At 42.8% G+C, this 26,511-nt stretch overlaps 1 protein-coding gene across 1 annotated transcript in view; it reads left to right on the forward strand.

The window, feature by feature from the left end:
• Positions 1 to 12,890: 12,890 nt before the first annotated feature.
• Positions 12,891 to 26,511, forward strand: part of LANCL2 (LanC like glutathione S-transferase 2) — an 82,042-nt gene continuing 68,421 nt past the window's right edge. The window contains exon 1 of the mRNA XM_052636776.1: positions 12,891 to 13,079. Coding sequence (XP_052492736.1) covers positions 12,891 to 13,079 — 189 coding nt within the window. The remainder of the gene's footprint in view (positions 13,080 to 26,511) is intronic.

Below are 26,511 nucleotides of genomic sequence, written 5' to 3' on the forward strand. Positions count from 1 at the left end.
TTGGCAATAAGATGTTCATGATCTGAGCCACAGTCAGCTCCTGGTCTTGTTTTTGCTGACTTTATAGAGCTTCTCCATCTTTTGCTGCAAAGAATATAATCAATCTGATTTTGGTATTGACCATTTGCTGATGTCCATGTGTAGAGTCTTCTCTTATATTGTTGGAAGAGGGTGTTTGCTATGACCAGTGCGGTCTCTTGGCAAAACTCTGTTAGCCTTTGGCTGCTTCATTTTGTTCTCCAAGGCCAAATATGCCTGTTACCCCAGATATCTCTTGACTTTCTATTTTTGCATTCCAGTCCCCTATAAAGGAAACGACATTTTGGCGGCAGTGGAGTTGGGGGGGGGGGGGTGTTAGTTCTAGAAGGCCTTGTAGGTCTTCACAGAACTGTTCAACTTTGGCTTCTTCAGTGTTACTGGTTAGAGCATACACCTGCATTACTGTGATATTGAATGGTTTGCCTTGGAAACAGAGATCATTCTGTTGTTTTTGAGACTGCATCCAAGTACTGCATTTCAGACTCTTTTGTTGACTATGACGGCTACTCCATTTCTTCTAAGGGATTCTTGCCCACAGTAGTAGACATAATGGTCCTCTGAATTAAATGGTGCTCTGAGCAAATTTGGAAAACTCAGCAGTGGTTACAGGGCTGGAAAAGGCCTGTTTTCATTTCAATCCCAAAGAAAGGCAATGTCAAACAATGCTCAAACTACTGCACAATCGCACTCATCTCACACGCTAGTAAAGTAATGCTCAAAATTCTCCAAACCAGGCTTCAACAATACATGAACCATGAACTCCAGATGTTCAAACTGGATTTAGAAAAGGCAGAGGAGCCACAGATCAAACTGCCAACATCCACTGGATCATCAAAAAAGCAAAAGAATTCAAGAAAGACATCTATTTCTGCTTTATTGACTATGCCAGAGCCTTTGACTGTGTGGATCTCAACAAACGGTGGAAAATTCTTAAACAGATAGGAATACCAGACCACCTTACCTGCCTCCTGAGAAATCTGTATGCAGGTCAAGAAGCAACAGTTAGAACCAGACATGGAACAATAGACTAGTTCCAAATTGGGAAAGGAGTAGGTCAAGGGTGTATATTGTCACCCTGCTTATTTGACTTATATGCAGAGGACATCATGCGAAATGCCATGCTGGATGTTCCTTCTTCTCTGCCAACATTATTTCTGAAGTTTGGGGACATGCTGAAATAAAATTTACATTTTAAGGTTAGACAAAATTTAAACATAAGATTCTGTTTGGGCCTCCTTTCTACCCTTTACAGTGCAGTGTGCATCTGTGTCACAGGCTATAGCCCACCAAGTTCCTCTGTCCATGGGCATTCTCCGGGCAAGAATACTGGACTGGGTAGCCATGCCCTCCTCCAGGCGATGTTCCCAACCCAGAGACTGAATCCAGGTCTCCAGCGCTGCAGGCAGATTCTTTACTGTCTGAGCCACCAGGGAAGCCCATGCATTAAGCAGACCTCCTCAAAGGTGGGAGCGCCTGCTCGACTGTACAGATAAACCTTCCTTTCTTCTGATGCCAGCAATGGAACGTCTGCAAAGGTTAGTACTCTTTCCAGGTTTCTAGGGTGGTCGTGGTGACTCGATGTTCATTTTGAACATGATTTCCTGGCAAGAATACACAGAAGAACTGTTCAAAAAAGATCTTCACCACCCAGTTAATCATGATGGTGTGATCACTCACCTAGAGCCAGACATCCTGGAATGTGACGTCAAGTGGGCCTTAGGAAGCATCACTACAAACAAAGCTACTGGAGGTGATCAAATTACAGTTGAGCTATTTCAAATCCTGAAAGATGATGCTGTGAAAGTGCTGCACTCAATATGCCTGCAAATTTGGAAAACTCAGCAGCGGCCACAGGACTGGAAAAGGTCAGTTTTCATTTCAAGTCCAAAGAAAGGCAATGCAAAGAATGCTCAAACTACCGCACAATTGCACTCATCTCACATGCTAGTAAAGTGATGCTCAAAATTCTCCAAGCCAGGCTTCAGCAATGCATGAACCATGAACTCCCTGATGTTCAAGCTGGTTTTAGAAAAGGCACAGGAACCAGAGATCAAATTGCCAACATCTGCTGGATCACCGAAAAAGCAAGAGAGTTCCAGAAAAACATCTATTTCTGCTTTATTGACTATGCCAAAGCCTTTGACTGTGCGGATCACAATAAACTGTGGAAAATTCTGAGAGAGATGGGAATACCAGACCACCTGACCTGCCTCTTGAAAAACCTGTGTGCAGGTCAGGAAGCAACAGTTAGAACTGGACATGGAACAACAGACTGGTTCTAAATAGAAAAAGGAGTACATCAAGGCTATATATTGTCACCCTGCTTATTTGAGTTCTGTGAAGCGTACATCATGAGAAACACTGGGCTGGAAGAAGCACAAGCTGGAATCAAGATTACTGAGAGAAATATCAGTAACCTCAGATATGCAGATGACACCACCCTTATGGCAGAAAGTGATGGAGAACTAAAGACCCTCTTGATGAAAGTGCAAGAGGAGAGTGAAAAAGTTGGCTTAAAGCTCAACATTCAGAAAACGAAGATCATGGCATCTGGTCCCATCACTTCATGGCAAATAAATGGGGGAAACAGTGGAAACAGTGGCTGACTTTATTTTTCTGGGCTCTAAAATCACTGCAGATGGTGATGGCAGCCATGAAATTAAAAGACGCTTACTCCTTGGAAGGCAAGTTATGACCAACCTAGATAGCATATTAAAGAGCAGAGACATTACTTTGCTGACAAAGGTCTGTCTAGTCAAGGCTATGTTTTTCCAGTAGTCATGTATGGATGTGAGAGTTGGGGTATAAAGAGAGCTGAGCACCGAAGAATTGATGCTTTTTAACTGTGGTGCTGGAGAAGACTCTTGAGAGTCCCTTGGACTGCAAGGAGATCCAGCCAGTCCAACCTAAGGGAGATCAGTCCTGGGTGTTCATTGGAAGGACTGATGTTGAAGCTGAAACTCCACTACTTTGGCCACCTGATGCGAAGTGCTGACTCATTTGAAAAGACCCTGATGCTGGGAAGGCAGGAGGAGAAGGGAACGACAGAGGATGAGATGGTTAGATGGCATCACCAGCTCAACGGACATGAGTTTGAGTGGGCTCCAGGAGTTGGTGATGGACAGGGAGGCCTGGCGTGCTGCAGCTCATGGGGTCATAGAGTCGGGCACGCTGAGCAACTGAACTGAACCTGGACTGTGTGTCTCTGGTGTACTTTATGTAAAATATCAGTCTGTCGTTTTTATGTTTGACTCTTTGTCTTGATAGTGTATTTGACTGTGTCTTTCACTTCTAAAAGGTGGAACAGTTTTCAGAGGTTTCTGCGAAACTGCTTTCCAGGTTATAGTCCTCAATTTCAAAATTCTCAATTTTTCCTTCTTAGCTTAATTGTTAATTGAATTTTCATGAACAGATACATACATTAGGGTGTATAAGGACCAAGGCAAATAATGTTTTGCAGGGCTATTATTTATGTGAACAGTTTGAATCAGCTCCATACTAAGATCTAATCATTCTCCAGACCACTTTTCTAGAGCCTAGGTCCAGCCAGGTGACCCTAGGGAATCTCCAGAGGCAGAAGTCCTAGAGCTCCTGGGGCATCTGCTTTGTACCCTGCAGGGTGCTCTGAAGGAAAGAAATGGAACAGAGCCTCATATGTCCCGCTAGGACCTGGAGCATGCCACCCAGAAGGCACAGCCAGTCTTCTAGAATTCTAGGCATAGGAAAAGAACTTGGAAAATCCCAAGGAATGTATTATGGGTATATTATGCCATCTCTGTCTTCTTTTTCTTTATCCTTCTCTTTCATCCTTAGGTCACTAGACTAAATCTCACAGGGATCATAACAGAACACATTTGACTGATGCCATGTAATGTCACCCTCAAAGCCTTTTTTTTTCCCCCAACAATCAGTAATAAATCTGTCCCAGCATAGGGCCCAGCAGTCTTGAGTTTTTCTACCTCACATAGTGCAGGTTAGCATAACCCTCTTACTCACCTGTGGTGTTGGAGAGCTGGATCATGGCACTCTGTTGCCTAGGTATTGGCTATCAGTTTCTCAACTGTTTTTTTTTTTTTAATGTAACAGTTCTATTGATATATATTCATATAGCATAAAATTCACTCATTTAAAGTGTATACTTCAATAGTTTTTGCTCAATTGTGTCTGACTCTTTGAGATCCTATGGACTCTAGCCTGCCAGGCTCCTTTGTCCATGAAATTCTCCAGGCAAGAATACTGGAGTGAGTTGCCATTTCCTTCTCCAGGGCATCTTCCTGACCCAGGGATTGAACCTCGGTCTCCTGCATTGCAGACAGATTCCTTACTGTCTGAGCCACCAGGAAAGCCCTTAGTATATCACAGAGTTGTGCAATTATTATCACAATCAACTTAGAACATTTTCATCACCAAAAGAAACTCTGTGTCAGATGTAAAGAACAGATTTTTGGACTCTGTGGGAGAAGGCGAGGGTGGGATGATTTGAGAGAATAGCATTGAAACATGTATATTATCATATGTGAAATAGATTGCCAGTCCAGGTTCAATGGATGAGGCAGGTGCTCAGGGCTGGTGCACTGGGATGACCCTGAGGGATGGGATGGGGAGGGAGGTGGGAGGGGGTTCAGGATGGGGGACACATGTACACCCACGGCTGATTCATGTCAATGTATGGCAAAAACCACTACAATATTGTAAAGTAATTAGCCTCCAATTCAATTAAATTCATTCATTAAAAAAAAAAACCAACTCTGTGTCTCCTAATCATTACTTCCTAATCCCTCTCCCATTAGACCTTTCCACTCTTCTGTTTTCTGTCTTTATAGACTAGCCTGTTCTGGACAGTTTATATAGTACAATATGTGGAGTAGGAGGGGGAACTTTCCATGTCATTATCTGCAAAGGAGATCAGGTATTAAGATCTAGTAAGCCAGCTCTTTCCTTATCAGTGAGAGTGCTGTCCCAAGCAAAGCCCAGTTTGCATCAGGAGAGGCCTATTTCCTTGCATGGAGAAGTGCTAAGGAAAGAATTAGCTAGATGGAAGCAGAGCAGCCATCTGAGTAGTAAAGGTATGTTTTAGTGCTTGCTTCTGAAAAATCCTGTATTTTGTTCTGGAAAGGACTTATCTCTGCCACTAGTCTGTGTACCAGGTAGGCCAGGTTCCCCACTGGCTCATTACCTACAAACTGCATACCACCCCCCCCCCCCCGCCCAAATATTTATGGGAATCTTTGTAGTGTGTGTCCTATGTTCGTGGGGAAGTCCACGCCTCCAGGCCTGCATCTGCTTTGCAGGGCACCATGCTACCTCTGCCACCCTCACAGGCTGTGCCCAGTCTGCAGGAAGGAGCAGGCAATGCACAGTTACCCATGAAGCCCCGTCTTCCTTCACCATGATGACAGTCTCTTTCCTGAGCACCCATCTGAGTTGAGCTGGGGATGAGCCCCTGCCCCCGTTGTTCTCAGAATTCCCCCACATTACATTGTTCTCAGAATCCTACCACATCTGCAACTGAGGCTTTGTTCCTGGGCTCAGTGGTTGCATGTGTCCCTCAGAGAGTAGAGGAAGACACTCTCCTTGCAAGTAGACTACGCTGGGGCTGCCTGCATGTCCCCAGACCTCAGAGATAGCTGAACCCCACAGGAATCTCCTGTCTGAGTTAAACTTTCTGTCTCATGTTTTGGAGCTGTCCAGACGAGCTAGTGCTGAGAGTCTGCTGCCACTTCATCGATGTCTCCTGCTCTTTCTCAGCGTTTCCTGTGATCTAACCAACTGCTGGGTTCATCTTTGCCTTCTTATTATCTGTTAGTCTAGAACAACCTACACCATCCCATTGATTCCTGCTGAGATCTAGAAATAAAATTAGATATTTTGGATAGTCATGATAGATTTTGATCCAATGTAGAAAGAGAGTTATGAAGCTGCCCATTTTGGCTCAGAGACTTTCAGGGATCACCATGCTCTCACCTGGTGACAGCCACTGAATGGTCCCTGCTAGGACTCCTTTGAGAGTGGTGGCCCTGTCCTCAGCACTCGAAGACACTGTCACAGAGGACTGCTCCTGAGAGCTGCCATGGGGACACCCCCAGTCCACCACCACTTCTTTCTGCAAATGCTTGCAAAATCCAAGATTGGTTACAATATAAATTGTTTCTGGCTTTTACAACTATCACGTAAGCATTAACATCCAGCTACATTTTAAAATTTGGCACAAGCTTTAAATCTATTGATTCATCTATGATTACACACACACAGTTCGGGTCAGGATCTCCTAACTCTTTTTTCATATTTGAATTGACACCTAGCCTTTCTTTGATCATCATTTTCCAATTATAAATTGAATTCCAGAAAGCAAGAAATTATACAAATAACGTCAAAATACACTAGCAAAAAAAAAAGGAAAAAAAAAAAAAAAAGACTGCGGGTAAAGAATCTGCCTGCCATGTGGGGGACCTGGGTTTGACCCCTGGGTTGGGAAGATTCGCCTGGAGAAGGGAAAGGCTACCCACACCAGTATTCTGGCCTGGAGAATTCCACGGACTGTTCAGTTCATGCGGTCACAGAGTGAGACACACTGAGCAACTTTGACTTTCACTTTCACAGGAAATAGCAAACACCAGCAGTGACGGTTGGAGAAGGCAATGGCACCCCACTCCAGTACTCTTGCCTGGAAAATCCCATGGACGGAGGAGCCTGGTGGGCTGCAGTCCATGGGGTTGCTAGGAGTTGGACACGACTGAGCGACTTCACTTTCAATTTTCACTTTCTTGCCTTGGAGAAGGAAATGGCAACCCACTCCAATGTTCTTATCTGGAGAATCCCAGGGACGGGGGAGCCTGGTGGGCTGCCGTCTATGGGGTTGCACAGAGTCAGACTCGACTGAAGCAACTTAGCAGCAGCAGCTGCAGCAGTGAGGGTGGAGTTCTCTGCAGTGCTCACATACACATCGTGTTGCTTTGAATGCTCTAAGTCCCTGATGCATAGGCTTGTAGCAACAGGTTGCTGAAGGCAACAGTTTTCAAATGTTAGGTCTCAGAATTCCTTTACACCCTTAATTTGTCAATTATAATTCACAATTGGTTATCAGTTCAGTTCTGTTGCTCATTCGTGTCTGACCAGTACGTCAGGGCTCCCTGTCCATCACCAACTCCTGCAGTCCACCCAAACCTGTGTCCATTGAGTGGGTGATGCTATCTAACAACCTCATCCTTTGTCGTCCCCTTCTCCTCCTGCCTCAATCTTTCCCAGCATCAGGGTCTTTTCAAATCAATCAGCTCTTCGCATCAGTTGGCCAAAGTATTGGAGTTTCAGCTTCAAAATCAGTCCTACCAATGAACACCCAGGACTGATCTTTAGGATGGACTTGCAGTCCAAGGGACTCTCAAGAGTCTTCTCCAACACCAAAAATCAAAAGCATCAATTCTTCGGCGCTCAACTTTCTTTATAGTCCAACTCTCACCTATTATGTTAATATATTTGTCAACATATTAATATAAATTAGATGCTAAACTTTAACATAAACAACATATTTTTATGCAAGATAACTACTTTCAAAACCAAAATAATATGCATGAGAAAAGGGGTATTGTTTAATTTTTTTGCAAATCTTTAAGGTCCATCTAGTCAAGGCTATGGTTGTTCCTGTGGTCATGTATGGATGTGAGAGTTGGACTGTGAAGAAGGCAGAGCGCCGAAGAATTGACTTTTTCGAACTGTGGTGTTGGAGAAGGCTTGGGAGTCCCTTGGACTGCAAGGAGATCCAGCCAGTCCATTCTGAAGGAGATCAGCCCTGAGATTTCTTTGGAAGGAATGATGCTAAAGCTGAAACTCCAGTACTTTGGCCACCTCATGGGAAGAGTTGACTCATTGGAAAAGACTCTGATGCTGGGAGGGATTGGGGGCGGGAGGAGAAGGGGATGACCCAGGATGAGATGGCTGGATGGCATCACTGACTCGATGGACGTGAGTCTGAGTGAAATCCGGGAGTTGCTGATGGACAGGGAGGTCTGGCGTGCTGCGATTCATGGGGTAGCAAAGAGTCGGACACGACTGAGCGACTGAACTGGACTGGACTGAACTGATACCTGACTGCTTCTCTATTTAACCTGCTGTGGCATTGTGTCTAATGTTGCCGCCATACAGTACCAAAGGGAGACAGCAGTGCGGGTACTTCTCTCACACCCGTCTCCAACAGTCTGCACAGGCTCACTAGTGCTCAGTGTCCTGTGCATATGTATGCAGAATATGACTACCAGAACACCCATTACCACTGCTTCTGGGACAGCGGCAATTGGTTACCTAGCTTACAAAAGATTGTATGTTAAAGATCATTGCAGCATATCTATGGAAATTTTCATAATCAGAAAAACAGCTCCAGTGTGTACTGCTGTTGATGGAGGTCCAAAAAGTTTACGTTAGGTAATGAATTTCACACAAAACACAACAAAAATGAGGCAGGCTGGAACCTGGGACCCTTTGCTACAGGGCCTGCACCGGGACACTCCTCTCCTCCAGCAATGAAATACAAAGAAACTACAAGGGACTAAAACCAATTATGTGCATGTGCAGTTTGCACAAATTATGGACAAAAGATACAAAAAGACCAAAAAAGTCCAACTGCCACTTCTGAAGAGCTGGGAGCAAAAACAGTATATTGTGCATGCCCCCTGTATACAATGTCACCAGAGGAGAGGACAGAACACCTAAGCCCTCCCTCTAGCCCAACCCCTGACAGAGTCCTACTCTTGCCCTGTATTAAGGAACCAACTCACTCCCACCCCCTCAGCAAGCAAGCAAGGGAACCTGTTACTTATTCTCATTCCCCTTTCCCTGCAGCAGGGGCCCCACCCTCACCTGAATTTCTTGACTGGCCTCTGGTCAATTTCTATCTATCTGGGAAGGCCAAGAACCCTGGTCAGTATCAAAAAGACTGGAGACAATGCAGAACCTTTGATCACTAAGAAATAAGATATCTAAATGGACAGTTTTGAGGCTGCAAATCCATTTGTCATGATGTTAAACTGTTTAATTAGAATGACTACCCCTCTGTCTAACACACTTCCCTGCGTTTTAGACGTGCAAAACTGCAGTGTTCATAGCCACGTCATTTACCTTACTTGTTGAACCATCTTGGTGAACATTCTTTCAAATTAAAAAAATAAAAGGAAAACAGAGAAACCCACCTCATGGCCTGTGGGTTATTCTGGTCTTGAAAGGATCTGTTTCTTTACAGTTAAAACAATGACATTAAGATATGAAAGTGAAAGTGTCAGTAGCTCAGTCATGTCCCACTCTTTGCGACCCCATGGACTGTAGCCTAGCAGGGTCTAGTTTATATTAAAGTTAATATATTGAATTATCCTTAAAATTAAAAAAAAACAAACCCAAAAGCTAGTTTTGGCCTCACAGCCTCCCTAAAGGGTCTGGTCACACTATGAGAACTACTGGCTTAAGGGATCAAATTTGTCTTAAATCAGGGTTGTATAGCATACATAGGGCTTGTATATGGCTTGCAGCTGCAAGGAACCATCTCATGTATCAAAAGAGACAGGAGGTAAAGCAAACCCCTTCCCTATACCGTTGAGCTAGCTTGTTTCTTTCCCTGGCTAACAGCTTGGGACAGGATGTATGGACCAAGGTAAGGAAATCTCAGAGGAGATTGCAATGTAAGACAAAGGGCGTTTGCTGGTCTGCCTTGTGGGACTTCCTCTTGTACCACCTAAAGGAAAGTCCTTTTAATGGAAGCCTGGGCAGCTCTGGCAAGCATAAATGGGACCAGAGGACTCACCGGTGGTTGAGGAGGGTGTGCAAATCTAAACCCTGTCAGATGACAAACATGTGAATAATAAATATAACAAAAAGGGAAATAATAAATCAAAAGCAACGCCTCAGGCCTTCATGTGTCCTCAACAGATGTTCTTTCAACTGACCACTGCCAACATGCATGCCATCTGGAGGTTTCTCAGCCATGCATCCCTACTCACTCCCTCAGGAAAACCTGATCCTACAGGAGGAAGTCTCACTCCCTGGGCCCTTTCAGGGTTTCCAGCCTTAAGTGGTGCCCTAGTTTTCAGTCAGGTGAACAACAGAGATGCCCCTCTCCCAGTTAGATTCCGTTGAAAGAAAGGAAACATCACTTGCCAACTGCCCTAAGCACTCCTGGGATTTGTTTTGGATGGGTATTTAGTTAATCCTTGTACTGACCATCTCAATTACATAGAAGGGATGGGAAGGATGCCCTCCCTAAGAATCTGGTTTGGCCTAAAATAATTAAAACGTCTGTAATTTCCAGGCACTGGCCAAGTCCTTGTTACTAAAGAGTGTCCAGCAGAGGAGGGTGGCCCTGAGGTTTGAAAGGTCAGAATAGATCCCCATGCCTCCTGCATTAAGAAGCCTCTTGGAGACGGGAGGTGAAGAAAGGAGACTGTCATTTCTTGGAAAACAGTATAAATGAAATCTCCACTGAAGACAGGAACCTCAAGGTTGAACGGTGTTTAGGAAAATTTGCCAAATCCTTTCATTGAAAGTGAAGGTGAAGGTGAAGGTGAAGTCGCTTAGTCGTGTCCGACTCTTTGCGACCCTGTGGACTGTAGCCTACCAGGCTTCTCTGTCCGTGGGATTCTCCAGGCAAGAATACTGGAGTGGGTTACCATTTCCTTCTCCAGGGGATCTTCCCGACCCAGGGATCGAACCCGGGTCTCCCACATTGGAGGCAGACGCTTTAACCTCTGAGCCACGAGGGAAGCCCTCCTTTCATTAGGTTTAGATTTTTGGTCTTCGAAAATATTGGTTGTCCTTAGGACAAGTTTGTGTACCTGCCAGTAGTTATCCATGATTATCACCAAGATTTTAAGAAGGAGAAAAACTATCTTTGCCTCACACCAGGTTGTGAACAGAATGTCGCTTTGCCATTGCAGCAAACAAGGGATGTTTCGATCATAGAGCCATCACCCACTGTGGTTGCCCCTTGAAACCCCAGATAGGTAAGATGCAGATCAAAGGAATAATGTCAATGAGCCTGGACTCTTGCATCTTAGAAGGGCACTAAAATCATTAATTTGTGAAGTCAGGAGTTTTTGTGTGTGATTAGCAGTAACTTTTTGATATTCAACTACAGGGTTTGTTTGTTTGTTTTTTCTCCCCAGAAAACTCCTATGTATCCTGGCTCCTCCTTTTCCTCTTTGGAACAGTTCCTCAGAACTATCTGAGAGGCTGCCATCACAGGCTATAGTCCTCAGTACGGCCATGGAATAAAATGTAATTGTCAACCTTTAGACTGGGCATTGTTTTTATTTTCAGTCAACAAGGGGTAGAGAGAGGGCAAAGGTCACTAGGCCTAACACACCAAAGCCAGCAGTGGATGTTTCTGCTGCACATATCTGTGGTGTCAGGGTCTAAATAACTCAGGCTTTGGGAAACATCTGCTGTGTGTTATTTTGCCTAGTAAAGTCCATGAGGTGGGAGAGGGATGGCTCCTAAGAGAGATGAGTCTCAGCAGTTAGGGGACTGAATTTCCTACATGAGTTTGAGCAAGCTCTGGGAGATGGTAAAGGACAGGGAAGCCTGGTCTGCTGCAATTCACCGGGTCTCAAATAGTCAAACACGACTGAGCGACTGAACAACAAAAAGGTATCACAATTCAGGAGTAGTTAGAAAATGTCCTCATTGAGGTTGAGAGAAAGATGGACACTGGGACAAAGAAATGAAGCAGGAAAGTGGAGTGGGCCTTCAAGGCATCCTGGTATATCAGTTCTGTTTCCTTGAACACTGACGATATATGTTTATGCTGAGTAATACCTTTACAATGATTTTCTCCTACAGTGGAGTTTTCCATGATCATCCTATGGGTAGAGGCTGTTTAACCTGTTTATCATAGTACAGTTCAGGGGAGACACCTGGACAGGCAGGAGTGGGAAGCCAGGCTACAGAGAGGCAAAATAGAGCCTTTACTGTGGTAGATATTGTTTTCCTCTATCATGTCACTTTTGATGTATTAATGTATACCTTTTTTAGTTTCGGAAGAGCATTCATATCATGCTAAGCTATGCTTACTTTTCTCACTAACTTGGAATCTCCAGGGCAGAACTCTCTTTTGTCATCACCTAGTACCATCTGGCATTCAACCATGTTTAAATGGATACAAAAATTAAAAAACGAAATAATGGAAAAATATATTTCCCTCGAGGAGAAATCATGACATCTATAACATCTATTTAGCTTCAAATAATTAAGGAAACAAGAAGAAGAAAAAAAGAGAACCCGTAAAGACTGTTAACTATGTTGTGATCATACAACTGCAGATTTACTTGCTCGTGTCCTTTATTACACACGTTATGTTCCTGGGCAATTTAACAAATACTGAAGGAACTTTCGGGTCAATGAAATGTTTAGGTGATTAAGTATGCTTTCACATTACATGCTGTTACCTAAGATATTCGTTTATTCAAAACAAAGGGGCTAACCTGAAAGAAGAAAAAAAAAAAAAAAGAAAGGCGTTGGCTCCTCCTCCAGACCCCCCCCAACGGCGGGATGACAGGGAGGGACCGCGCCCTCCCCGGAGACGCTGTCCTCGCGGCGCCGCCGGCCGGCTGGAGCCTCCTCCTCGGAGGGGACCCCGTACCGCGGAGCCTTGGTGACTGCAAGGCGCCGCAGCCTTCCCGGGGGCCCGTCCCCAGACAGGTCGGGGCGGGACCGGGCGCCGGCCACAGCCACGTGTATGCGCGGCGCGGCGCACCCGCCGCTTTCCTAGGAATTACCGCCGCCCGCCGTGGCCGGGCCGAGCGCCTCTGAGGAGGCTTGTCCCAGCTCGCTCGCCGTACCGCGCGGCCCCGCGGAGGGCAGGGCGCGCGGCCGACATGGGCGAGTCCATGTCCCGGAGGCTCAAGTTGCAGCTGGGCGGGGACGCAGATATGGAAGATCGGGCGTTCCCCAACCCTTTCCCGGACTACGAGGCCGCCGCCGAGAGGCAGGCCGAAGAACCGCCATGTTCTCGCACCCCGCTCTCCCCCGAGGAGCTCGGCCTCCCTTTCCACAGCGACGGGAAGGTGAGTCGGCGACAGGCTGCTAAGCCCGTGCAGCACCAGGCCCGGAGGGGAGGGGCAGGGGCGCCAGCGATGGTAGAGTCCAACTGCTGCCCCCTCGTCGGGCCCACGTCACCCGCCGGCGCCGCGCGCACGTCACGCTCCCGCGTCGCCCGGGTCACGGCCTGACCCGGGGGACGCCAGGGGCGAGAGACGCTCAGCCTAAGGGGGCGGGCAGGGGGCCGCGTGGCCCTGGAAGGCTGTGAACCTCTGTGCTATTAGTCTCTTTCCTCGTGGTCGGCGCCTCCTGGCTCCTCCTGCCAGTCCGCTAAAAAATAGCCGCAACCTGAAAGGAGTGTTTTATTTGATGACAGTGTTTAGGACTTCAAGCCAGGGAGACAGCGTGTCGTGTAGCCCTGAGAAACTGCCGGAGAAGGCCGGAGAGGGAATTAGGATATATTTAAGTTTGTAACAAGGCTCCAGGCAGTTTGCACATGAAAGTTTATTGTTAATTAAAGACAATGGATAATCTCGAATTAAGGAATTTACTGTGAATGGGAAGATGCAGGAGTGTGGGGTTTTTGAAGTCTTTCCTGTCCTGTGCATGTCAGCCGTCTGAGGCCAGCATCCTGGTTTTTTTGATTTCTCACACGCCTCCGAGCTCCTCAGCACTGAGGCTGAGGGTCGGGGGGTGGTGGCATCTGCTGAATAGCAGGCATTGCTTTCTGTTTTGGGAGCCCTCATTCACATTTGGAAGCCCCAAAACGCTGATGGCTGGACATGTGTTTACTGATGTGGTAGGAAGATATTTCTTTCACACTCCCTTTCCATGGTTGGAAATTCAGCCATATGTGAGAGACTTTTCATGACTTTTTTTTTTGTCCCGCCGCTCTGGAAGGATGTCTGAGATAAGAAGAAAGTTCCTGTTGATATGTCGCTCCAGGTGTTAAATTGTGGATTAGGCCCATTGATAGATAATAGAAGATTCGCTGGATCCTCTACCTTCTAACCTATTAGGATTCAGGAGATATTTCCTTTGTTGCATCTTCCCATACCTAGAATACACTGTTACTCTTATGGAAAGCATACAGATCTCTATTTTTTTTTTTAATCAGTTGCTTTAAGTCACTGTTACATTTTTTGTAACAGTGACTGGCTACACATCTCAGACAGGGCAATCTTATAAAATAGACATAAGCAATTTGGCTAGTAACCTTGACAAAGTCAGTGTAGCAGAGAGACAAAAGCATAAACAATTTGGAAACAACAAATTAAAACGTTTATTAATTTAATGAGTTGTAATCCAGTTGCAATAACCATTAATTCCCTAGGAGATCCAGCTGGAGAAGCCAGATCTTGTCAGGATCAGGCAGAGAGAAAAAGATAAATGTTATATCTTTGTTTACAAAGGCATACTTTATCAACCTGTTGTAGGTCACAGCATAAGAGAAAAAAATTTACTGGAAAACAGATTCAAGTTAGTATGTTTTCTAAAGTCAAAGATGTAAATCATAATTCATTAGTTCATTTAGTTTCATATAGTTGATTCCTATTGATCTGCATGAAGTAATCAGTTTTTCCATTAGTTTGTAACTTGTTACCCAGTTTAGTGGCAGATGGTGACTGTAGCCATGAAATTAAAAGACGCTTATTCCTTGGAAGGAAAGTTATGACCAACCTAGAAAGCATATTCAAAAGCAGAGACATTACTTTGCTGACTGAGGTCCGTCTAGTCAAGGCTGTGGTTTTTCCTGTGGTCATGTATGGATGTGAGAATTGGACTGTGTAGAAAGCTGAGCGCCAAAGAATTGATGCTTTCGAACTGTGGTGCTGGAGAAGACTCTTGGGAGTCCCTTGGACTGCAAGGAGATCCAACCAGTCCATTCTGAAGGAGATCAACCCTGGGATTTCTTTGGAAGGAATGATGCTAAAGCTGATACTCCAGTACTATGACCACCTCATGTGAAGAGTTGACTCATTGGAAAAGACCCTGATGCTGGGAGGGATTGGGGGCAGGAGGAGAAGGGGACGACAGAGAATGAGATGGCTGGATGGCATCACTGACTCAATGGACATGAGTTTGTGTAGACTCCGGGAGTTGGTGATGGACAGGGAGGCCTGGCGTGCTGTGATTCATGGGGTCGCAAAGAGTCGGACACAACTGAGCAATTGAACTGAACTGAACTGAACTTAGTGGTATTAAGGCTATCAGAAACACATTTGTTTATTTGTTTCAAAGTTCTTTTTATGAGTTTTCTTGAAAATCTTCATTTTGTAAAGGGAGTGTAAAATTATGATAGTCTCTGAAGGACAAAACTTAAAATAGCATAGTTAAAGATTTGAGTACAGTGTAATTAGGAAATTTGGATGTGTTCGTATAACCACTAGCATTATGACTGGTAGCATTATATCAGGACATATCAGATGTTAAGGATTTCATATAAATTTTGGAATATCTGTATTAATGATGTTTATCCATACATTATAACCTAAAGTTCACCTTCAATCATTTGACAATGCTTTTGAATTAAAAATACCAAATAAACTTAATTTAACATTTGTCTCTGAGATGTTTTGGAGATGTTTCTTCGAAGCATCTATCTCTGAGTCAGCTGGAAGCTAAAACAGCTTGGTTAGATTTTGATATTTGGGAATTTTGTTAGAAATGTAAAAACTGTTTTAAAACACAGTATCATAGGTCACTGAAAGAATACTTATTCAACCAAAATCATAAAACAATTAAAGGGAAACAAATAGAGATCACTTAAGGTTGCAGAAACTCACACAATTTATTATTAAAAAGGAGCACTGCTCCAGGAGCACCTCTCCAGAAATCCAGTTCCACTCCTGCACTAGCTTACTTAACAAAATCCATTTAGCCAACTTTAATCTAAATTTAGATAATATGGATAAAACCTTTTCCTTTTTCTTTCCAAAATCTCTCAACACTTTCTGTATTCACCCTGTCTCTCATTTTCCATCTAAATAAAATCAACCGGCTCATACTTTCGTTTTCCTCAATAAAATGTAATTTCATTTTTCGTATCTTCTTTCTGAAAACATACATTCCATTTCTTACTGTATACTGAAAGTTACTGTATCATTTCTCATAGCTTTTTAATTCCATGTTTAAATTAGAATCCTCAACTCTTAAAACCTCAATTTTAGTAAAGTTAAGAAGTAAGCAGTTATGAACTGTCTTACATTGGCATTCTGTAGATAGGTGTATAAACACCAGTGATAACTTCTAAACATTTGTTTTCTTATAGAGAACATCTCAGTTCAGTTCAGTTCAGTCGCTCAGTCGTGTCCGACTCTTTGCGACCCCATGAATCTCAGCACGCCAGGCCTCCCCGTCCATCACCAACTCCAGGAGTTCACTCAGACTCACGTCCATAGAGTCAGTGATGCCATCCAGCCATCTCATCCTCTGTTGTCCCCTTCTCCTCCTGCCCCCAATCCCTCCCAGCATCAGAGTCTTTTCCAATGAGTCAACTCTTCCCATGAGGTGGCCAAAGTACTGGAGTTTCAGCTTTAGCATTGTTCTTCCAAAGAAATCCCAGGGCTGATCTCCTTCAGAATGGACTGGTTGGATCTCCTGGCAGTCAAAGGGACTCTCAAGAGTCTTCTCCAACACCACAGTTCAAAAGCATCAATTCTTCGGCGCTCTGCCTTCTTCACAGTCCAACTCTCACATCCATACATGACCACAGGAAATACCATAGCCTTGACTAGACGGACCTTAGTCGGCAAAGTATTGTCTCTGCTTTTGAATATGCTTTCTAGGTTGGTCATAACTTTCCTTCCAAGGAGTAAGCGTCTTTTAATTTCATGGCTGCAATCACCATCTGCAGTGATTTTGGAGCCCCCAAAGTAAAGTCTGACACTGTTTCCACAGTTTCCCCATCTATTTCCCATGAAGTGATGGGACCAGATGCCATGATCTTCGTTTTCTGAATGTTGAGCTTTAAGCCAACTTTTTCACTCTCCTCTTTCACTTTCATCAAGAGGCTTTTTAGTTCCTCTTCACTTTCTGCCATAAGGGTGGCATCATCTGCATATCTGAGGTTATTGATATTTCTCCCAGCAATCTTGATTCCAGCTTGTGTTTCTTCCAGTCCAGCATTTCTCATGATGTACTCTGCATGTGAGTTAAATAAGCAGGGTGACAATATACAGCCTTGATGTACTCCTTTTCCTATTTGGAACCAGTCTGTTGTTCCATGTCCAGTTCTAACTGTTGCTTCCTGACCTGCATACAGATTTCTCAAGAGAACATCTCAGGTGATACTGAACATTTTCATTAATATTCCCGAATACTTTGTTTTTCTACTTAGTAATTGATGTTTCAGTATCTTTTAGTTATTTAATAAAATTTCATCACATCAGTTAACATAACTCCAGAATTTTTAAGTTTTCAAATATCTGGAAAATTCGTTTTAAGTAGTTACTTCTAAAAGATAAGAGTTTTAACTCTAAAGCTCTTATTTACATTCACTTTTAAGTTTCATTATATCAAGTTATTTTCTTGCAAGAGATCCAGTAAGGTCTTATTTATTAAACCTGGGTAAAATAATCTTAACAGCATGTCTTATTTTAATTAGATTAACAAACTTAAACCTTAATATCAGGTATCAATTTAATATTGACTGTTTCTCAGTTCATGTGAACCTGAAAGTCATCATGGCCAGATTCTTTAAAAGTAAGAGCTTTTTATGACGATTGCTGCTACTGCTAAGTCACTTCAGTCGTGTCTGACTCTCTGTGACCCCATAGATGGCAGCCCACCAGGCTCCCCTGTCCCTGGGATTCTCCAGGCAAGAACACTGGAGTGGGTTGCCATTTTTTTCTCCAAGGCATGAAAGTGAAAAGTGAAAGTGAAGTTGCTTAGTCGTGTCCGACCCTCAGCGACCCCATGGACTGCAGCCCTCCAGGCTCCTCCATCCATGGGATTTTCCAGTCAAGAATACTGAGGTGGGCTACCATAGACCTCTTTTAAAATCAAATTATAATTATACTTTTTTTGAAGTAGAGATATTTTATATGTATAATGTGGACACATATAAACAGGCAAACTCGAGATCTTGTTGCAGGAATGGGGCTCAAAAGTGGGCTCTTGTCTAACACTCGGAAATGTCTGAGGAGACACATTTGCTGACAAAGCAAGAGATTTTACTGGGAAGGGGCACCTGGGCGGAGAGCAGTAGGGTAGGGGAACCCAGGAGAACTGCTCTGCCACTTGGCTTGGAAGTCTCTGGTTTTATGTTGATGGGATTAGTTTTCGGGTTGTCATCGCTCAGACAAGATGAATGCCAGAGAGGAGGATTCTGGGAAGTGGTCAGACACGTAGTGCCTCTTTTTGACCTTTCCCGAACTCTTTGGGTTGGTGGTGGCTTATTAGTTCCCTGTTCCTTACCAGTGTTCTTGCCTGGAGAATCCCAGGAATGGGGGAGCCTGATGGGCTGCCATCTATGGGGTCGCACAGAGTCGGACACGACTGAAGTGACTTAGCAGTAGCAGTAGCAGTTCCTTACCAGGACCTCCTGTCCTAAAACAACTCATGCAAATGGTTACTAGGGTGCCTGGCCAGGGTGGGCTGTTTCATTCATTGTGCTTCCCCTAACAATCTCATGGCTTCATTTAAAAGCTTAACTGAGAATCAGGTATTACCATATAAAGTTACTAGTTTACAAACAGTTGGAATACATTAAAGTTGCTTGCTGAGTTAATTAAGGCTTACTATCTGTAAGGTGTGGCTGAGGAAACAATCTCAGCAGCTTGGATTTAAAACTGCCACATTTTTTCCCTTGGTTTCAAATCTTGCCAGTGGCTTGAGCTAATTCAGGTCTTTATGGCCTACATTTACATTTCTGTTTTTTCAGACATTTGTGAGACAGAAACCGTTTCTTAGTTTCCCAGCTTTAGAGTTTAACTTATTATGCTTTCAAAGGTTTGTATAAGGCATTTAGTGAAGACTTTTCTGAGTTTATAAATTAAACAAAAGCAAAATCACTATTTTTATTTTCATTAGCCCTTGCACGTTAGTCCCCAGTTTTACTAATTTTGTATGGCTCAGATAACTGTTGCAGGGAGGAAGCCAATTCTGACTCCATGTTGGAACTGTTTCTTTGACTTGGTTTTCATTGCTTTAATCATACTTAATAGCTTGCCTCAGAGGACATTCCCTGTCTGCTTCACTATAAACTAAAATGCTTTTGTTCAGCTCATAGAGAAATAATCCATCCCTGCCTGCCTGCCTGTGATGGCTAAAAAAAGAGAAGACATTAACACACCCTTTTCCAAAGGCTGGCTCTTCCTGGAGGTGTTTTTCAAGACTGAAGACCCTTTTACTTCCTCGCTGACTCTCGCTCTGTTTCGCCTGTTGCCTTTAGTTCCTCACTGCTTCTCTCTGTCTGGCTCTATAAAAGACCCTGGCATCCAGACCTCCGCAAGATGGGCGTTTTGAGGAGCTAGCCTGCCATCTTCTCAGTCTTCTGGCTTCCGAATAAAATTTTTTCCTTGCCTCAACACCTCATTTATTGGATTCATTGGCCTGTCCTGGGGCAAGTAGAGTGAGCTTGGACTGAGTAACAAACTATTGGTTTCCTCAGTTGTCTATTACAGTATAATTAAATGAGAGCTGTAACTGCCTTATATAAAGCCTGTTTAATTATACCAATTTTATATACGTTTATCTAAATTCCATCAACTTTAATACCTTTAACTTTAGTTTTCATTAGGATCTAAACAGTAAGCTTTGGTCCTAGAGGAGAGGTTTTAGAAGGTTTTTTTCCTTTTCCCTGTTCAGTTACCTACTTTTATATATAAAGCTCTGGGATTCCCAGAGTGTGGTTTAAGCCAAGGAGTTCTGGCCCTTTGGCCTAACTGTCCCAAATAATTATTAGTCAGATATCTCTGTAAGTTTTTCTAGCCTCTTAAATACATAAGTTAAAACTCCTGTAAATAAAACAGACTTGATTGGCTTTAAAGATGGGGATTAGTAGGGGGTCTCTTTTGGCCTATTTAAACTTCAGTTCAGTTAAGTTCAGTCACTCAGCCGTGTCCGACTCTTTGCTACCCCATGAATCGCAGCACGCCAGGCTTCCCTGTCCATCACCAATTCCCGGAGTTCTCTCAGACTCACGTCCATCGAGTCCGTGATGCCATCCAGCCATCTCATCCTCTGTCGTCCCCTTCTCCTCCTGCCCCCAATCCCTCCCAGCATCAGAGTCTTTTCCAATGAGTCAACTCTTTGCATGAGTTGGCCAAAGTACTGGAGTTTCAGCTTTAGCATCATTCCTTCCAAAGAAATCCCAGGGTTGATCTCCTTCAGAATGGACTGGTTGGATCTCCTTGCAGTCCAAGGGACTCTCAAGAGTCTTCTCCAACACCACAGTTCAAAAGCATCAATTCTTCGGCGCTCACCTTTCTTCACAGTCCAACTCTCACATCCATACATGACCACAGGAAAAACCATAGCCTTGACTAGACAGACCTTAGTCGGCAAAGTAATGTCTCTGCTTTTGAATATGCTATCTAGGTTGGTCATAACTTTTCTTCCAAGGAGTAAGCGTCTTTTAATTTCATGGCTGCAGTCACCATCTGCAGTGATTTTGGAGCCCCCCAAAATAAAGTCTGTCATTGTCTCCACTGTTTCCCCATCTATTTGCCATGAAGTGATGGGACCAGATGGGACCAGATGCCATGATCTTTGTTTTCTGAATGTTGAGCTTTAAGCCAACTTTTTCACTTTCCTCTTTCACTTTCATCAAGAGCCTTTTTAGTTCTTCACTTTCTGCCATAAGGGTGGTGTCATCTGCACATCTGAGGTTATTGATATTTCTCCTGGCAATCTTGATTCCAGCTTGTGCTTCTTCCAGCCCAGCGTTTCTCATGATGTACTGAGCATATAAGTTAAATAAGCAGGGTGACAATATACAGCCTTGATGTACTCCTTTTCCTATTTGGAACCAGTCTGTTGCTCCATATCCAGTTCTAACTGTTGCTTCCTGACCTGCGTATAGGTTTCTCAAGAAGCAGGTCAGGTGGTCTGGTATTCCCATCTCTCTCAGAATTTTCCACAGTTTATTGTGATCCGCACAGTCAAAGGCGTTGGCATAGTCAATAAAGCAGAAATAGATGTTTTCCTGGAACTCTCTTGCTTTTTTGATGATCCAGCAGATGTTGGCAATTTGATCTCTGGTTCCTCTGCCTTTTCTAAAACCCGCTTGAACATCTGGAAGTTCATGATTCACGTATTGTTGAAGCCTGGCTTGGAGAATTTTGAGCATTACTTTACTAGCGTGTGAGATGAGTGCAGTTGTGTGGTAGTTTGAGCATTGTTTGGCATTGCCTTTCTTTGGGATTGGAATGAAAACTGAGCTTTTCCAGTCCTGTGGCCACTGCTGAGTTTTCCAAATTTGCTGGCATATTGAGTGCAGCACATTCACAGCATCATCTTTCAGGATTTGAAATAGCTCCACTGGAATTCCATCACGTCCACTAGCTTTGTTTGTAGTGATGCTTCCTAAGGCCCACTTGACTTCACATTCCAGGATGTCTGGCTCTAGGTGAGTGATCACACCATCGTGATTATTTGGGTCATCAATTGCAGTGTAGTTAGTAAAAACCAACCTCCAGAATTCTTTTGCTTCTCATGCTGTTTCTGTGCTTTGTGGTGGATATGTATCATATTCATATGGTGTGATTGAGTGAAAACTGGAAACCTTTTGCAAATCTAAAAATAAATTATACATGGAAAATCAAGCAAAGATTTTCATAGTAGGGGCTAAGCATGGGGATCCCAGGAAATTTGGGATTAGATAGTCTAGTTACAGCTCCAGGAGTTAGGTCTGTTGCTGACATGTGACCTAGGGCTAGCCTCAGATTTCTCGCCTAGAAAATGGAGAATCATTCAGTGATGTGAAAGATTAATTCAAATATCATGTAGAGTACTCAGTGCCAGGCATATGGTAAATGCTCACTAATTATTAAATAAATTGTTTTTATAGTAATACAATCATTAAATGAGATGAACCAGTTAAAATTCCTCCAAGTAAAATTATAGCATAACAGATTTTCTTCTTTGTTCATGAGACTTTGGTTCCAATGTAAGTTAGAAATCTCTTTTATGACAAAATTTAAAAATTAGGAACCAGAAAAGATACCTTAAAACAAAGGCAGAGAAATTATTTTTACAATGAAATTTTGACAAGTAATAAGAGGTATTAGAGTGAATAATCATAAGCCTTAGAACTGTACTCTAGTATCATTTATTAGGAATAAAGCATTTGCTTTGGAATCAAGTTATCATGACAAAGTTAAAACGGTACACAAATACCTTAGGCCTACATTCAGTTACAATGAACAGAAGAGTTAACTTGGAAGTATTTTAATCAGACTATTTTTCCTGTATAACAGGAAGTCTAGAAGTAGGCAACTGATAGTGTTGATTCATTCCAGCAAGATGTCAGGCAGGATTTCTGCAGTTACATTGGTATTTCTCTCATTTGTGTTATAGTATAAGATGGCTGTAGTCCTGGATTTCTTGTCTAATGTTACAACTGGACAAAGGGAGAAAAAAGAAGGGAATACCAGCTGTATGTTTCTCTTTCTTTTATCAAGAAATGTGGGAACCTTCCAAGAGGCCCTGGAAGACTTGCACGTGCCTTTCACTGGTTGAAACTGTGTCCTGTGGCTGCCCTTGGTCATAAGGCAGTCTGGGACAGCAAGTAGCTCTTCTGGGCTTAGATGCATTGCTGCTGTGATTAGAATCAGGATTCTGATAATAAGGAAGAAGGTGTGGGAAATAAACGTGGGCTGGATACTACCTTATGGGTTCTGCCATATCAGATTATGAAGATATAATACTCTAGTTTTTTATTTTTTTCTTCTTATGACTGTTATTTTGCATTTCTTTGACTAATGGTAGAAACCCAAGGTTTAAATGGTTTAAAAGGTTTAAATACAGGAGGCTTAAATGACTAGCTTGGAGTCAAAAAGTTCTTAGGCAGTTGGATGGAGAATCAGACAACTATTCCTCTTTAACACATAACAGCAGTAACCTGTTAATTCTTCTGATCCATGGAAACAGGATATCTTTCCATCTGTTTATATCTGCGATTTCTTTCATCAGAAGCTTTCAGTTCCAATATACACCTCTTTTACCTCCTTGATAATAAAATGTATTCCTAAGTATTTTCTTGTTTTTGATGCTATTGTGATGAAATTGTTTTCTTTCTTTATTTTTTGAGAAGTTTCTGGTTAGTGTTCCCTGGTGGCTCAGTGAAAGAATCCTCCTGCCATCGCAGGAGAGGCGGCTTCAATCACTGGTGCAGGAAGATGCCCTGGAGAAGGAAATGGCAACCCACTCCAGTATTCTTGCCAAGAGAACCCCATGGAGAGAGGAGCCTGACAGGCTACACTCCATGGGGTCAAAAAGAGTACAAAATGACTTAGGGACTAAACAGCAGGAATAGAAACACAACTGATTTCCATATGTTAATTTTATATCATGCAACTTTTCTGGTTTTATTGTTTATGTCAGTTTTTTGGTTGAGTCGTAGGGTTTTCTCTCGTTGTTTTTGTTCATTCACTAAGCTGTGTCCAATTGTTTGGACACAACTTCAGAGCACATCAGGCTTCCCCATCCTTCACTGTCTCTGAGTTTACTCAAACTCTTGTTAATTGAGTCAGTGATGGCAACCAACCATCTCATCCTCTCCTCCTGCCCTCAATCTTTCCCCTCACAGGGTCTTTCCCAAAGAGTAGGCTCTTCACATCAGGTGGCCAAAGTATTGGAGCTTCAGCTTTAGCATCATCCTTTCAGTGAACAATCAGGGTTGATTTCCTTTAGGATGGACTGATTTGATCTCCTTGCAGTCCAAGAGACTCTCAAGCATCTTCTCCAGCACCACAGTTTAAAAGCATCAATTCTTAGGCACTCAGCTTTCTTTATGGTTGAACTCTCATATCTGTTCATGACTGTTGGAAAAACCACAGCTTTGACTATGTGGACCTTTGTTGGCAAAGTGGTGTCCCTGCTATTTAACGTGCTGTCTAGGTTTGTCATAGCTTTCTTTTTATGGAGCAGTTGTCCTTTAATTTCATGACTGCAGTCACCGTCCATAATGATTTTGGGGCCCAAGAAAATAAAATCTATCACTGCTTCCACTTTCCTCCCATCTATTTGACATGAAGTGTTGGGACCAGATGCCATGAGTTTAGTTTTTTGAATGTTGAGTTTCAGCCAGATTTTTCACTGTAGTCTTTCACCCTCATCAAGAGGCTCTTTAGTTCCTCTTCACTTTCTGCTGTTAAAGTGGTACCATCTGCATATCTGAAGCTGTTGATTGATCCTTTTAGTGTATTTTTGAATTCAGTTTGCTAACATCTTGTTGAGAATTTTTACATCCATATTCATCAGGAATATTAGTTATGAACAGTGTCCTTATCTGGCTTAGGAATCAGAGTAATGCTGGTCTTGCATTTGTAAGTTTTCCTTCCTCTTCAGTTTTTGGGAAAAGTTTAGAAAAGATTGGTGTTAATTATTCTTTAAATGTTTTGTACAATTCACCAGTGAAACCATCAGATTTCTGGGGTTCTGTTTCCTGGGAGGTTTTAAATTACTGATTTCAGTCTCCAAATCCATTGTTGGTCTACTCATATTTTCTATTTATTCCTGATTTGGCTTTGGTTAGTTGTATGTTTCTAGGAATTCATCCATTTTTCTAGGTTATCCATTTTGTTATCATATAATTGTTTATAGTAGTCTCTTGTGATACTTGGTAGAGTCGACCCTTGAACAACATGGGGGTTAATCTGCATATAATTTATATGGTCAGCCTTTTATGTTCTTGATTCCTTCACACCCCTGAATTCAACCAATCATGGGCTATGTAGCACTGTAGTATTTACTACTGAAAAGTGTCTGCGTATAAGTGGACCCATGCATTTCAGAGCCATGCTTTCCAAGAGTCAACTGTGTTTCTGTGGTGTCACTTGTATATATCTTTTTATTTCTGTTTTTATTTATTGTCTTCTCTTTATCTTAATTTAGCTAAAGGTTTATCAATTAAATTTTTTTTTAATTGACTCTTAGTTTTGTTAATCTTTTCTGGTATTTCTCTAGTTTCTATCTCATGTATTTCTGCTGTGATCTTTGTTATTTCCTATCTTCTATTAATTTTGAGTTTGGTTTATTCTTTTGCTAATTTCCTCCCTGGTGGCTTGGACGGTAAAGAATCTGCCTGCAATGTAGCAGACCAGGGTTCAGTTCCTGGGTTGGGAAGATCCGTTGGAGAAGGAAGTGGTAACCCACTCCAGTATTCTTGCCTGGAGAATTTCATGGACAGAGAAACCTGGCAGGCTACAGTCCGTGGGATCACAAAGAGTTGAACATGGCTGAGCAACTACCACTTTCACTTTGAGGTGTGAAGCTAGGTTATTTATTTATTTAGGGTTTTTCTTTTTCCTTCCTATAGGTATCTATCATTATAAACTTCTCTCTTAGAACTGCTTTTGCAGCATCCTATAGTTTTGGTAATGTTGTGTTTCAGTTGTCATTTGTTTCAAGGTATTGTTTGATTTCCCTTTTGATTTCTTTGACATTGGTCATCTGGGAGTATATTCTTTAAATTCCTCATGTATGTGGATTTTGCACTTCCCCCTTGTTGTTGATTTCCATTTTTATGTCAGTGTCAGAAAAGTTGGAGGAGGAATTGGCAACCCACTCCAGGATTCTTGTCTGGAAAAATCTATGAGCAGAGGAGCCTGGTAGGCTCCTTGGGGTCCATGGGGTCACAAAGAGTCAGACACAACTGCGCAGCTGAGCACAAGCACAGTAGTTACGTAGTATGGTTGTGCTCTTCTAAATATAGTAAGACCTATTTTGTGGCCAGTCATTTGATCTACCACTAAGAGTATTCTGTGTGTACTTGAGAAGAATGTGTATTCTGTTGTTGTCAGACTGAATGGCTTATATGTTTCTGTTGGGTTCATTTGGTCTAATGTATGATTCAAGTCCAGTGTTCTCTTGACTTTCTGACTGGATGACCTGTCCCTACTGACAGTGTGGTGTTGTAGTTACCTATTACTGTTGTATTACTGTCGGTTTCACCTTTTAGCTTTGTTAGTATTTGCTTCATGTATTTAGTTGCTCTGGTGTTGAGTGCATTTGTATTACTATTGCTAATTGGTAATGTCTTCTTCAAGAATTGACCCCTTTATAGAAGGACCATTGTCTCAGGTGACTGTTTTTTACTTAAGATCATTTGTCTGGTATAGATACAGCTACTGCTTTCTTCTGGTTTCCACTTGTCGAATGTCTTTTTCCATCCTTTGACTATGAGCCTGTGTTCTTAAAGCCAGAGTGAGTCTTTTGTAGGCAGCATATAGTTGGATCTTGTTTTTTTTAATTCATCTAGCCATTCTTTGCCTTTTGATTAGAAGTTTAATC

The sequence above is a fragment of the Budorcas taxicolor genome, chromosome 1 (genome assembly GCF_023091745.1).
Source record: "Budorcas taxicolor isolate Tak-1 chromosome 1, Takin1.1, whole genome shotgun sequence".
Lineage (NCBI taxonomy): Eukaryota > Metazoa > Chordata > Mammalia > Artiodactyla > Bovidae > Budorcas > Budorcas taxicolor.